The 14,710-nt window shown below is 42.9% G+C and overlaps 3 protein-coding genes and 1 long non-coding RNA gene across 4 annotated transcripts in view; 1 reads left to right on the top strand and 3 right to left on the bottom strand.

The window, feature by feature from the left end:
* LOC108296292 (MYC binding protein) overlaps window positions 1–3,288 on the bottom strand; it is a 9,847-nt gene extending 6,559 nt beyond the window's left edge. Inside the window, exons 1-2 of the mRNA XM_017518723.2 lie at window positions 3,163–3,288; window positions 2,899–2,971 (exon numbers count right to left, since the gene is read on the bottom strand). Of these exons, the coding sequence (XP_017374212.1) occupies window positions 2,899–2,971; window positions 3,163–3,246 (157 nt within the window). The 5' untranslated portion in view covers window positions 3,247–3,288. The remainder of the gene's footprint in view (window positions 1–2,898; window positions 2,972–3,162) is intronic.
* LOC119469542 overlaps window positions 1–14,518 on the top strand; it is a 23,441-nt gene extending 8,923 nt beyond the window's left edge. The window contains exons 2-3 of the long non-coding RNA XR_005198366.1: window positions 5,845–5,922; window positions 14,433–14,518. This is a non-coding gene — a long non-coding RNA (uncharacterized LOC119469542). The remainder of the gene's footprint in view (window positions 1–5,844; window positions 5,923–14,432) is intronic.
* Window positions 3,954–11,189, bottom strand: GJA9 (gap junction protein alpha 9). The gene is made up of 2 exons (XM_017518722.2): window positions 9,941–11,189; window positions 3,954–6,097 (listed from the first exon to the last, which is right to left on the bottom strand). Exon 2 carries the CDS (start codon window positions 6,000–6,002, stop codon window positions 4,452–4,454), a length of 1,551 nt encoding a protein of 516 aa, XP_017374211.1. The 5' UTR covers window positions 6,003–6,097; window positions 9,941–11,189; the 3' UTR covers window positions 3,954–4,451.
* The window catches only part of RHBDL2 (rhomboid like 2), a 43,045-nt gene continuing 42,738 nt past the window's right edge, over window positions 14,404–14,710 (bottom strand). The window contains 1 exon segment of the mRNA XM_017518720.2: window positions 14,404–14,650. Coding sequence (XP_017374209.1) covers window positions 14,471–14,650 — 180 coding nt within the window. The 3' untranslated portion in view covers window positions 14,404–14,470.

Genomic DNA, 14,710 nt, shown 5'->3' with positions numbered 1-14,710 from the left:
ACGCGCCACCATGCCCAGCTAATGTTTTGTATTTTTAGTAGAGACGGGGTTTCACCGTGTTGACCAGGATGGTCTCGATCTCTTGACCTCGTGATCCACCCGCCTCAGCCTCCCAAAGCACACCCAGAATTTTTAGAGGTTGATATAGTGCTCAAAATAGCTAAAATGCTTCAGCTTCCAAATGATTTCTCATCTTTATCTTTAGCCATCCTTTCATAGTGTTTTATGTTATAAAGTTTTAAATCCTCTTAGAAATAAGCTGTAAAAAATATAGGCCAGACACGATGGCTCATGCCTGAAATCCCAACACTTTGAGAGGCCAAGGCAGGATTGCTTGAGCCCAGGAGTTTGAGATCAACCTGGACAACACCGGAACTCTACCAAAAAAAAAAGAAAATTAAAAATTAGCCAGGCATGGTGGTTCATAACTATAGTCCCAGCTACTTGGGGGCCTGAGATGGGAGGATTGCTTGAACCTGGGGGCTTGAGACTGCAGTAAGCTGTGACTGTGCCACAACACTCCAATATGGGGGCCAGAGACCTTGTCTCGAAAAATACATATATATGTAAATTAAATTTGTGAGGCTGGGCACAGTGGGTCATGCCTGTAATATCAACACTTGGAGGGGCCAAGGTAGGAGGATCACTTGAGGCCAGGCATTCCTGGGCAACAGACTAAGACTCTCTTAAAAAAAAAAAGTAAAAACAAATAGAACTGTGTAAAGCACCTATGTTTGAAGCTGAAAGTCAAATTTTTAATAAATCACATCAATACTGTGTTGTCTGATGTTACTTAGGAGCCTGGAAATCTAAGGAGATTGAGAGGTTAAATTCCAGTGGAGTCCGGGTGAGGTGGCCCACACCTGTAATCCCAGCACTTTGGGAGGCTGAGGTAGGCGGATCACCTAAGGCCAGAAGTTCAAGATCAGCCTAGCCCATATGGTGAAAACCCGTTTCTACTAAAAATACCAAAAATTAGCTGGGCATCGTGACACATGCCTGTAATCCCAGCTCCTTGGGAGGCTGAGGCAGGAGAATTGCTTGAACCCAGAGGCTGCAGTGAGCTGAGATCATGCCACTGCACTCCAGCCTGGGCAACATCTTCTGTGTAATCAGTTACCTCCTACAACTGTCATTTTTCTGCCTTTTACCATTCAGTCTTTCACTTGCTCCATCCAACCACTCTGGCCTCCTTATACTTCCTGGAACTCTTGACATACATTGTTTCTTTTAAGTTTTTGCTCAAAAGTTACTAAAGAAAGCCCCCCCCCCACCACACTATAAAAATGACACACACACCACCACCTGTCACTTTTTTTTTGTTTGTTTGAGACAAGGTCTTACTCTGTTGCCCAGTGGCACAATCACAACTCACTGCAGCCTTGAAGTCCTGGGCTCAGGTGATTCTCTCACCTCAGCCTCCAGAGTAGCTAGACTACAGACAAGCACCATGCCAAGCAATTTTTTTTTTTTTTTTTTTTAAAGAGACGGGGTTTTGCCATGTTGCCCAGGCTGGTCTTAAACTCCTGGGCTCAAGAGATCCACCCACCTCAGCCTCCCAAGGCGCTGAGATTACAGGCATGAGCAATGCCTGGCCTCACTTGTTCCTCTTTATCCCCCTACCTCTGCTATATTTTTATCTGTAACACCACTGGCTGACACTACAATTTACGTATTTGTCTCCCTCCACTAGGATATAAGCTTATGAAAGCAGAGACTTTTATCTTCCCCTGCTGTATCTCCAGTGGGCAGAACAAAGGCCTGAGTAAAGTTATTAAATAAATGAACTTTGGAGTTTTTAGAGGGAATGACATTCAAAGCATCTGTGACACTTCCAGAGACAACGCTGCACAGTGCTTTCACAGAGCAGTCCCTTAATATTTGTTGAAGTTTATTTGCAAAGAGGTAACCTATTATCTGAATCTGAAATAGGTAGCAATTCAAAATTACTAGCCCATGGGAATTAAAAGCCTGCCTTCTGCTAAGACCCAGGAGTTATGCTCCTAGAATTTTCCCCTAAACTTTGCTTCTGTCCAAAGAGCAGTTACCAATTTATTTCCCACACTTCCCAAACTTCCTAGTTTCTATGACCTAGGTCCTCATCCCTGCCAACAATTCCATTCTACACCCTTGAAAATCCCAGAGTTGAGTGACACGTAGCAGGCATTCAAATTACTGCTAATCTAATGAAGTAAACTGTACCCTACCCCTCGGAATCCTGTTTCCAACACTTTACTCATCTACTTACTTAGATCTTGAAGCAACGAAGGAAGAGGTAATATTAACAGTAAGGTTTCATTTTTAAAAAGTGAAAACAATGTAACCATTTTGATGCGCCCTCGAGCTCTTTAAACTGTAATTCTACTTTATGAAATACACACAAAATAAGAATTGACACAGACTAAGGTATGGGAGTTGAAAAGCCACAGCCAAATTAGCTATGAATCGCCTATTTTGGGGATTAGGTTCACTCAGCTACTTCATAGCCCACTTTCAAATTCGGTCATTTTTCCAGTTGCTCTTTGTTGGAGGGAAAATGTTTCTTAACAAGATTATGAGGACTCCACAAAAGCCGTAAGGTGGGAGGAATTGGGATCTGAAGGTCTTTGGCAAGCACGTCCACTGCGGCTGCTCGAGGCAAAGCAACGGAAGTTGGAGAGTTTGCAACAGCTGCAAGAGTTTCACTCCCGGTGCGGAGAAGGGTAGCGTAGCTAGGCTACCCCATCCAGGCGGCGTCCAGCAGCCAGGGCCCTGCCGAACCCCGAAGCCCACCTCGCTGGACCCAGGACGGCTCCCACCTGTTTCCCCTCCTTCCCCACGCTACGGCCCGCTGGGGAACGAGGCAGCGCCAGGGAGCAAGATGAGGGCACAAGGTACCCTCTCCTAGCCCAGGCTCACCCTTGGTCAGCGTGTCCAGCACCCCAGACTTCTCCAAGTACCTCCGGAACTGCTCACGCTTCGAGTCGGCGGCCTGAGGAGACACCGGGGGTCAGTGGCCAGAGCCTGGGGGCCGAGCAGGAAGAAGGCGCTGGGAGTCCGGCAACCCCGCTACCTCCGGCCCACCCTGCGCCCAAACCTGCGCGCGCGACCCCACTCCCACCCAGAGCCGACTAGCGGCTTGCTATCGCCCGCATGCCCCCAGCCACGCCGCGCCCCCCTCACTTTGTAATGGGCCATAGTGACAGCGGCAGCGGCGTAGCTGGCGCCGGAGACCGCGACTGGCGGGCTGGGAGCAGCACTGCTCATGCGCGGAAGGGGGCGCGCGCCTGCGCACTTGCGAACCACGGGCCGGCATCGCCGGGGTGTGGCCTGTTTTCATGGCTACCAGGACGCTGTGCATCCTCCGTAGCAGGCTGAGCCAAGGGAGGCTGCGTATGCCCGCCCCTCTGGCTGTTGGAGCCGCAACTCTTCCTCTTCCGGTCGCCGTACCTTTCGTTTTGCTTGCAAAAGGCGAGATTTTTGTAGCTCTGTCCAGGTGGTCGGCCTGGCGTCCGGAGGCGGTGCCCGGGAGCATTGGGACTATTGCGGGAGGAAGGATATCCGCACGGTGGTAGCGAACGCGTCTTTCTCATCTGGGACCTCTGAAGTTGTGGTGACCCATAGGTGCTGGGCTTCTTGGCTCTCGTCCTGAGAAAGTGCTCACAACTTTGCAGTAGCTGAGGAGGGTGTTTAGAATCGTATATTTTGGCCTCAGCTTTTATCTTTAGAGTCACCTTGAGTTGTGGCTGACTTCATGCGGGCCTCTGAGCAGTAACGAGCTGACAGTAGTTTTTGAGCGTTTACTGTGTGCCAGGCACTGTAGAAAACACAGGTATTTTAAATTTTAATTCTCACAACACCCCTGTAGTGTGGATACTGTTAATAAAGTGGAGAGGTTAGATGTCCAGTGAGTAGAGCCGAGTCCAATCCGGGCAGTGAATCACGATGCTATCAACTGGTGAAAGAAAGCCACAGATCTTTTAAAGATTTTATTTACTAGGTAGCAACATGTGATTATACTCAAGATACATCAGGATCCAATCTAGAAGGAAACTACGTGATTGTGTTCTAGGGGCAAACAAAATTAACCCAGTGTTCAAAGATACAAGGATTCATAACTAAAAGGTGGAATTATATAGATCAAGAGCCATTTCCTAAGGCTGTGGTCTCTTCAAAGAGAAAACCTGATCAAACCATTTAGCCTCAATTCTGAACATAAGATTTTCCCAAAATCAGTTACACACATTCGAAAGGACATCATTAAAAAATCCGGATTTGGCAGCTTTATGTCTGAATTTAGAAGTGTTTCTTCACAATCTAAAATCAGCTGTTTTTCCATTGCTTAAATGAGTTTGCAGTTGTCTCTCTTAACAGCTGGTCTTTAGAGCGGCGCTTATCTATTTTGTCTGTGCCCCGCCACCACTAGGCTACTTCTCTGATAATATATAAAATGTCTAAAAGCCAACCGCTGTTCAGATCTGAAGATCTGTGGGAACCCGCCTACTAATGAGATCGTTCCTTAGGGACACTACGTGATTTGGAGGACAAACACTAGGATTATTACAGGTTCTGACCAACCCTGGCTCAAAGGACAGCTCTCCCAAAGAATCAGCAATATTTGGAATGTCAATTGATTGAGACTCTCCTTGTGAAGGAGAAAGGGTTCTGACTGTGCCCTCTCTGAACTGGCCTTTGAAGTTACCTTTAGGAGGTGACCCCCAGTTTTCATCTTCTGTAGAGAAAGCCCATGTAGCCCTAAGCCACCGTGGTTTCCGGTCGCAGTTAGCTGGCGAGGAAAAAGCTGTTTGGGGTGACTGCCTCCTGTAGTTCTCTCCATCCATAGCAACACCTGGAATAGAACAGTGACCTCTAGAGTGGTGGTTCTTTTTGCTGTCTTTGCCTTTGGTTTCTCTTTTTTCCCTTAACTGGTTACCATTAACTTCTTTTCCAAATATTTTATGAGTGTCTTTGTTATTATTTGAAGTGATGTGTTGAAAATGACTACAGCTAGTACTAAGTGTGCAAATCTCATTAGAAAGTATAGTTTCCTGTTCATCCAAAATGCATTTCTCATGATTTACACTGTGATTGTCAGGATTTGGCTGAAACACACAAGATGAATTTAAACGAGGGTACACTGCAGTGTGTGTTTGCTTTTCCACTAACAGATTATAATCAGGGGCAGAAGGGAGTCGCTTCAGTGAATTTGCAGACGTGCTCTGATATTTGGCTACATTCTCTTTTGCTTTGTTTGCATAGAATTCATTATATTCCTTCTTCAACTTGTATTTTCTCGAAAGCCCTCTTTTAATCTTTTTAAAACCTAGGTGGAAAATTTCTAGAATGTTTAAGAAAAGTGAAATGGTGGCTATAGATTGCATAAATAATAGGAATATTGTCTTTTCTGTTGGTCTTGAGACAAAACAATCGATTATATTTGGACACGGGTGGCCATGGCACTTAAATAGAGGCTCTAAGTGAAATCCATATAAAAGGTACTGTCCAATCATGAACCCAACCTCAACCACAGAGCGAGTGAAAATGTGTATCACATAAGTGCAAAGCAAGGTTCCTCTGAGCGGAGCTTTATTTAGTTTCCTTTTCTCCAGCTGACAAAGCTCTTGCTCCAGTCTCCTCCGATCCCTAGGCATTTCAAACTCCACCTCCTCCAATTCTACTCTTAACTGAGCTTTCATCCTTTGCCTCTCTTTCTCTAGAACTCTCAGTCGGTACAATGCATGGCCCATGTAGACCAGGGATGGTGAAGACACAAGTATCACCTGCAGAACCCAGTATCTAATGAGGGAAATAGGAAAGGCCTGGTCGTAGCACACATTTCTGCAGCCTGGTTGTTCTGTATTGCAGATGAAGCCAGACTGCTCATCATTCCAGACATCTTCAGCTGCTACACCCAGAACAAGCATTCGAAAGATGAACAGGATGGTGAGCCAGATCTTTCCAATCATGGTGGAGTGGATGTGAACTTCTTCCAGAGTATCTCCAAGGAGATTCCAGTCCCCCATGTTTATTTAGTTAGCCATTGTAGCTCTGATCCCCATCAAATAAGAGGCAGATGAATTCTTCCATTCTGAAGGGAGCACTATTTCTTAAAGCAAACCTATGGTGAAAATATAACAATGCATCACTTTTTCCATATGCTGGTTGCTTTGCTTCTTCCCTAGATAGCAGTAGGGTTTGTTTGTTGAGATAGAGTCTCCCTGTGTTGCCCAGGCTGGAGTACAGTGTTGCAACCACAGCTCACTGCGGCCTCGACCTTCCAGGCTGAAGCGATCCTCTCACCTCAGCCTCTCGAATAGCTGGGACTACAGGTATGTGCCACTACAACCAGATAATTTTTTTTATTTTTTGTAGAGACAGGGTCATACTATATTGCTGCAGCTAGTCTTAAACTCCTAGACTCAAGTGATCCTCCTGCCTTGACCTTGTGATCCGCCCGCCTCAGCCGCCTAAAGTGTGGGCATTACAGGTATGGGCCGCCACACCTGGCCAAAGTGTTAATCTGTTACCAATAATATATTTAGATGTCAGGAATTTAAAATGACTTATATTTAGACATCATAATACAATGAAAAAAAATGATACCTGGAGGAGGAGTGTATATATTCTCTATTAAGAATATAGGCCGAGGCTGGGCACGGTGGCTCACACCTGAAATCCCAGCACTTTGGGAGGCCGAGGGGGGTGGATCACGAGGTCAAGAGAACAAGACCATTCTGGCCAACATGGTGAAACCTCATCTCTACTAAAAGTACAAAAATTAGCTGGACGTGGTGGCGTTCGCCTGTACTCCCAGCTACTCGGGAGGCTGAGGCAGGAGAATTGCTTGAACCCAGGAGGCGGAGGTTACAGTGAGCTGAGATTGCGCCACTGCACTCCAGGCTGGCAACAGAGCAAGACTGTCCCCGACAGAAAGAATGTAATTTTTAGCTGTGCACATTGGCCCACTCCTGTAATCCCGGCACTTTGGGAGGCAGAGGTAGACAGATCATTTGAGATCAGGAGTTCGAGACCAGCTTGACCAATGTGGTGAAACCACACCACTACTAAAAATACAAAAATTAGCTAGGAGTGGTGGTGGGTGCCTGTAGTCCCAACTACTCAGGAGGCTGAGGCAGGAGAATCACTTGAACCTGGGAGGCAGAGGTTGCAGTGAGCCGAGATCACATCACTGCCCTCCAGACTGGGCAACAGAGCAAGATACTGTCTCAAAAAAAAAAAAAAATATATATATATACACACACACACATATATATACACATGTATATATAATTGTAGGCTATGTACATTGGCTCATGCCTATAATCCCAGCACTTTGAGCCAATGTACAGATCACCTGAGGTCAGTAGTTCAAGACCAGCCTGGCCAACGTGGTAAAACCTCGTCTCTACTAAAAATACAAAAATTAGCCAGATGTGGTGGCAGGTGCCTGTAATCCCAGCTACTCTCAAGGCTGAGGCAGGAGAATCACTTGAACCTGGGAGGCAGAGGTTGCAGTGAGCGGAGATTGTGCCACTGCACTCCAGCCTAGGCAAAAGAACAAGACCCAATCTCAAAAAATGTATATATGTATACATATATATGTGTATATGTATAAGTATACGTATACATATATACATACATACATATATGTACACACACACATATATATATATATATAATTGCAGGCTGACCACAGTGGCTCATGCCTGTGATCCTAGCATTTTGGGAGGCTGAGGTGAGAGAATTGCTTGAGGCTAAGAGTTCAAGAGTTCAAGTGGCACAATCTTGGCTCACTGCAACCTCTACCTGCTGGGTTCAAGCAGTTTCCTGCCTCAGCCTCCCTGGTAGCTGGGATTACAGGCGTGTGCCATCACACCTAGTTAATTTTTGTATTTTTAATAGAGATGAGGTTTCACCACGTTGGCCAGGCTGGTCTCCAACTCCTTACCTCAGTTGATCCACCTGTCTCAGCCTCCCAGAGTGCTGTGATTATGGGCACAAGCCACGCCTGGCCTATTGGTTTTTAACTGAGAACTTTTGGAAAGGTTTCTAAAACTACTGACTTGATCTTAACCTTATTCATTAAGATTATTTGATATAAAAGTTATAAGCAAAGTCAATGATTTTTTTTTTTTTTTCAGATAGAGTCTCACTCTGTCCCCCAGGCTGGAATGCAGTGGTGCAATGTTGGCTCACTGCAACTTCCACCTCCCAGGTTCAAGCAATTCTCCTGCCTCAGCCTTCTCAGTAGCTGGGATTACAGGCATGGCCACCACGCCCGGCTAATTTTTGTATTTTTAGTAGAGACGGGGTTTCACCATGTTGGCCAGGTTGGTCTCGATCTCCTGACCTCATGATCCACCTGCCTCCCAAAGTGCAGGGATTACAGTTGTGAGCCACGGTGCCTGACCAAAAAGTGAGTGATTTTTAAATCTCATTTATACACACAGGAAAATGAATATGCTTCATTTGATAATTCAGTAAGATACAGCATTTAATGAAACCAGAGGAAATAGATCTGGCTCTCATAGGAATTTAGATTAGTTTTTTCATCCAAATTGAAATGAATTTTGTTTTTCCTGCAGTTGGTGAGCATTTTCAGAAATTCATCTCAGTAATATATATGAATATGTATAAAGTTCTTATTATGCTTTGCTACGACAAATTTTTATAATTTTTTTTTTTTTTAAGACAGAGTCTCACTCTGTTGCCCAGACTGGAGTGCAGTGGTAGAATCTTGACTGGCTGCAACCTCTGCCTCCCAGGTTCAAGTAATTCTCTTGCCTCAGCCTCCTGAGTAGCTGGGACTACAGGCACGCGCCACCATGCTCGGCTAATTTTTGTATTGTTAGTAGAGACAGGCTTCACCACGTTGGCCAGGCTGGTCTTGAACTCCTGACCTCAGGGGATCCACCCGCCTCGGCCTCCCAAAGTGCTGGGATTACAGGCATGAGCCGCTATGCCCAACCTGGAGTTCATTTTAACATAACAACAATTTACAAAATTTGGGCTGCAAGTGGTGTCTCATGCCTGTAATCCCAGCACTTTGGGAGGATGAGGGGGGTAGATCACCTGAGGTCAGGAGTTCAAGACAAGTCTGGTCAACATAGTGAAACCCCATCTCTACTAAAAATACAAAAATTAGCCAGGTGTGGTGGTGGACACCTGTAGTCCCAGCTACTCAGGAGGCCAAGACAGGAGAATAGCTTGAACACGGGAGATGGAGGTTGCAGTGAGCCAAGATTTCGCCTTTGTACTCCAGCCTGGGTGACAGAGCAAGACTCTTATCTTGAATAATATAATAATGGCATACTCTGACCCAGCAACCCAAAGCACTTTAAAATGTAAGCAAGTTAAGTATCATTTATGGTTCATAAATAATAATAATACATGTAAGCAAAGATGTAATTCATGTTGTCGTAAGCTAAAAACATAATTATCAATACAAGAAAAACTGGTTAAATAATGGAATACATCCACAATGTGATACTGTGCAACCAGTAGAAGTGATAAACATACACAAAAAGACATTTGATACTTCATTTCAGTGAAATTGATGTTATAAAATAGAATAATATGGCCCCATGAGTATAAATTTAGTTAAATTTACAGATGTATACAAAATAGTCTAGAAGGATATTCATGAAAATATTAACTGTGATTAGCTCTGTATGTTGGGATTACAAATTCCTTAATGTGTTGTAATTGTATGTATTTTAATTTTTTACTATGAACATTTTACTTTTACAATTATAAAAAGAAATAAAAGATTTTTTTCGTAAAGGACAACACCATAGTATTTCCTGAAAGGAGCAGTATTATTTAGCTACAAATTATAGCATTCATAGCAAATGACATAAAAACTAGTATACATAGATAAAGTACCATAGAATTCAAAAGCAAAAGATAAAAACATTTCAAACAACTCTTAATAAGCTAAAACAGAGAGATTAACACAAACCTTTCTTAGTTTAGGTAAATCTGAGAAGCAAACCATGTTTAGAAGTTACAGCATGGCCATCTTCAATTTATTTTCTGAGTTTGTTCCTTTGCAGGTATAGAGCAGATTCAGTTCAGTTCAGTGTAGTGAGGTAGTCATCCACCAACTAAAATCCATTTCCCTTTCTGCTCCTCCTTGCTTCTGAAACAGCACTGTCCAATAGAACTTTCTGCAACAATGGAAATATTCTATCTGTGCTATCCAATCAGGTAGCCAATGGCCACATGTAGCTATTGAACACTTGAAATACTGTTTGTGTATCAGAGCAATTGAAGTTTTAATTTTAAATAACTTTAATAAAAATTTAAAGAGCTACACTTACCTAGTGGCCGCTTTATTGGACAGCACAGATAAAGAATGCTTCTAATATTCCTAATAACACACTGTAGTCTAGAAGACTAAAGTTATAAGCCCCAAATTAAGCTGAGTGAATGATTCCTCTATATTGCAGAGATGTCAAATTTAAAATGACAGGAGGTATTTGTGTACTGTTTGTACTGTGACTTTTGCCATTGGGGAAATCCAATAAACTGTCATTGTTTTTGTGTAATAAACCATGTTTCTAGAACTAAAAAAGTCTTTCTTATTAGATAATAGCTTCTTGGTCATCTGCCTTAATAAATGGGTCATGTCCGATTTCATAGGTAAATCCTGATTCTCATGTTCTGATATTAACAATTACATTGTATTTTAGGTCATTAAAGCTCTCTTCAGAGCTAGTGATCTGGCGGGTATGTGTTATCTGAATTACATATTATGTGTAACACATAAATTATCAATAAACTTGAAAATTGCTCAACCTTGTAGTCAGAGAATACACATTTAAGTGAAATATTACTTTTTAACTATCAAAATGCAAAAATTTTAAGATTTATAATACCTTCTTTTGGCAAAGTAGGGAGACACCATTACTCTCATATCCTGTAGATAATAATATAAATGGATACAGCTATTTAAAAGGCAGTTGAAGCCTATCAAAATTAGTCTAGCATTTCTGCTTGTGGATACTTGAAACATTCATTCAACATACACACTCAGAGACACACTGCATGTGCTAGGATGTTCACATAGCACTGTTGGTAATTATACAAAATCAGCAACAATTTGGGTGTTCAACAGAGGAATGGTTAACTGTGGTACATCTATATTATTCAGAGAATAAAGAGCACTATGAACTAATAGAGAAAGGTCCCTAGGTAATGTTGTAAAGCAGGATTTTACCCTGTTAAAATCTATATTTGATAAAAAAAAATCTGATTAAAAATACTCTGACTGGGCGTGGAGAATCACATCTATAATCCTAGCACTTTGGGAGGCCGAAACAACGTGGATCACCTGAAGTCAGGAGTTCAAGACCAGCCTAGCCAACATGGTGAAACCTGTCTCTATTAAAAATACCAAAAATTAGCTGGGCTTGGTGGCACATGCCTGTAATCCCAGCTACCCTGGAGGCTAAGGCAGAAGAATCACTTGAACCTAGAAGGCAGAGGTTGCAGTGAGCCAAGATAGCACCACTGCACTCCAGGCTGGGTGACAGAGCGAGATCCTGCCTCAAGAAAAAAAAAATATATATATACTTTTATATTTATATATACATGTTTATATATATAATTTTATATGTATACTTTTATATATATACATATGTGTGTATATATATACACACACATATATAAAGCTAAAATAGATTAACACAAACTTTTCCTAGTTTCGATAAATCTGAGAAGCAAATCATGCTTAGGGGAAGTTATACCATGGACACCTCTAATTTGTTCTTTGAATTTGTCCCTTTGGGGGTGTAGAGCAGATTCAGTGCAGTTCAAAACAGTGGATGAATTGGCCATCAACTTAAATCTATTTCCCTTTCTGCTCATCCTATATAGAAAAAGGTCTGCAAGGATACACACCATACTGTTGTGACCACTGATGATGGTCATCACTAGGGGAAAACAGAAGGTTTGAAGTGAGAAGGTAAAAGATTTTTTTTTAAGGCGGAGTCTCACTCTGTCACCCAGGCTGGAGGGCAGTGGCATGATCATAGCTCACTGTAATCTTGAACTCCTGGGTTCCAGTGATCCTCCCACCTCAGCCTCTGGAGTAGCTAGAACTACAGGCAAGCACCACCACACCTGGCTATTTTTTATTTTTTATAGAGTCCTTGAATGTTACCCAGGCTGTTCTCAAACTCCTAGGCTCAAGCAGTCCTTCCACCTTGGCCTCCCAAAGTGCTGAGATTATAGGCATGAGTCACTGCACCTGGCTGAGATTTTATCTTTTAACTTCTTGTTTGAATCTTTCTTTAACCAAGAACACACTCATAAGGCCAGGCAGGCATGGCGGCTCACACCTGTAATCCCCACACTTTGGGAGGTCGAGGTGGGCGGATCACTTGAGGTCAGGAGTCCAAGACCATCCTGGCCAAATGGTGAAATGCCATCTGTACAAAAAATATATAAATTAGCCAAGCTTGGTGGTGGGCACCTGTTATCACAGCTACTCAGGAGGCTGAGACAGGAGAATTGCTTGAACCTGGGAGGCGGAGGTTGCAGTGAACCAAGATCGTGCCACTGCATCCAGCCTGGGCAACAGAGCAAGACTTCATGTAAAAATAAAATAAAAAATAGCCAGGTGTGGTGGCATGCACCTGTAATCCCAGCTACTGGAAAGGCTTAGGTAAGAGAATCGCTTGAACTCAGGAGGCAAAGATTGCAATAAGCCAAGATCAGGCCACTGCACTCTAGCCTGGGAGACAGAGCGAGACTCCATCTCAATAAATAAATAAATAACACTCATATTCCCATGTTCATACTTAACTTTTTAAACAAATTTCTGATCAGTTTTTCTAAAAATACTAAAGTAAATTTTCTCACCATATCTAAGTGTATGCCCCTTCCAGAATACAGTAATGTGTTTAGATGGATGTTTAATAAACATGTTGATGACAAAAGAAAAAATTATATTTCCTGTATTCAGATGACTTAAAACTACCATTTCTAAAGCATAATAAACCACAGTCTGAATTCTATAGAGGAAAAGGACACATGCTTCTCAGCTTTTGGGTATGACATTTTAGCTTTTGCAAATAAATTCCTACCCACTCTTAGGGGAACCATGAGCCACACGAAGGATGACAGTCTGATCACAGATGAGAATCTGAAGTCTAGGTATATAGTGTGCCCCAGAAAGACAGTGCCAGTTTCCTTGGGATCTTAGATACGGTATCAGAATCTTAAACTAGCAGTCCAGAAAATCTGCAGCCTTCTTCTGTGAGGTATTTCCGCCGTTCATGATGTACCCCGCATAGGCATTTGTTCCTGGACTCCTGTGATATTCTTATTTTTCAGTATTTGAGGAGCACAGCATTGTGGGACCTATAGGGGAGACTACAGGTTTCCAAGTCATTTTCTGTGTTTAAATTCTGCTCCTCTCAGACAAGTACTTAATTCTTTAAGGGTTTCTTTAAGGGATTAAGATTACTCTAAGATGCAGAGTAATATCTACCTTTCCGGGTGGTGGACAACATTATCGATAAAGTATATGAAACGCCTCAAACAGTAGTGATCTATCTCCTCAAACAGTGATCTATTTTAAAGTGATTATCAGGAGTCTGACACGTATAAAAAAGTTTTTATTATCAGCATTGTACAGTTTTCATAGATTTTATCAAGCGTTCTCCAAAATATATCCTCCAAGAGAGTAAGTCTGTTTTATAGGATACCATATGCCTGAGGAAGACCCAATCTCTAGGGTGTTTTTCTGTTTTGTTTTTGTTTTTTTGAGACGGAGTGTCACTGTGTCACCTAGGCTGGAGTGCAGTGATGTGATCTCAGCTCACTGCAACGTTTGCCTCCCGGGTTCAAGCAATTCTCCTGCCTCAGCCTCCCAAGTAGCTGGAACTACAGGCACACGCCATCACGCCCAGCTAACTTTTGTTATTTTTTTATATTCATTTATTTATCTATTTATTTTTGAGATGAAGTTTTACCCTGTTGCCCAGGCTGGAGTGCAACGGGGTAATCTCAGCTCACTGCAACCTCTGCCTCCCAGGTTCAAGCGATTCTCCTGCCTCAGCCTCCCAAGTAGCTGGGATTATAGGCACGTGCCACCACGCCCGGCTAATTTTGTATTTTTATTACAGGTGGGGGTTTCTCCAGGTTGGTCAGGCTGGTCTTGAACTCCCAACCTCACGTGATCCACCCACCTCGGCCTCCCAAAGTACTGGGATTAAAGGCGTGAGCCACCGCGGCTGGCCCCCATCTCTAGTTTTTACTACCCTTCTTTTCTCTCTTCTTCCCTTTCTACGTTCAGAAGCCCCTTCCTTAAATCCTAAGATCCTTTTGTAGGCAATCCTTGAAACTAATTAATTTAATGCTGTTTTGTCTTCTATATAAAATTGTTAGCCTTTGCTGAGACCTCTGTTTCTTCACAGGGTTTTCCTTTTTTTTTCTTCCTCCAGATGGCTCTTTTTATTAGTTGGCTTATAATAGGGGCAGGTCAGTTTGCTGGAGATAGAAAAACGTTGAAAAACACAGCAAACAAGACACAAGCTAAATAAGCGGCGATTGCTATCCAAAACCTTGGATCTTTCAGCAGTGCTTTATCAAAGCAGCTAAACACCGTGTAGCCGATGGACATTCCAGCAAATCCACCTGCAATGTGAGCTGCAAAAGACACCTTTGGAGAAAAGGGGGGGAAATGGAAATAAGTGAAGACAATGCTAATTGTGTATTTCAG

Source organism: Cebus imitator, unplaced genomic scaffold (genome assembly GCF_001604975.1).
Source record: "Cebus imitator isolate Cc_AM_T3 unplaced genomic scaffold, Cebus_imitator-1.0 Scaffold701, whole genome shotgun sequence".
NCBI classification, from domain to species: Eukaryota; Metazoa; Chordata; class Mammalia; order Primates; family Cebidae; genus Cebus; species Cebus imitator.
Note: the sequence above shows the minus strand (reverse complement) of the source record. Positions and strands in the feature narration are given on the sequence as shown.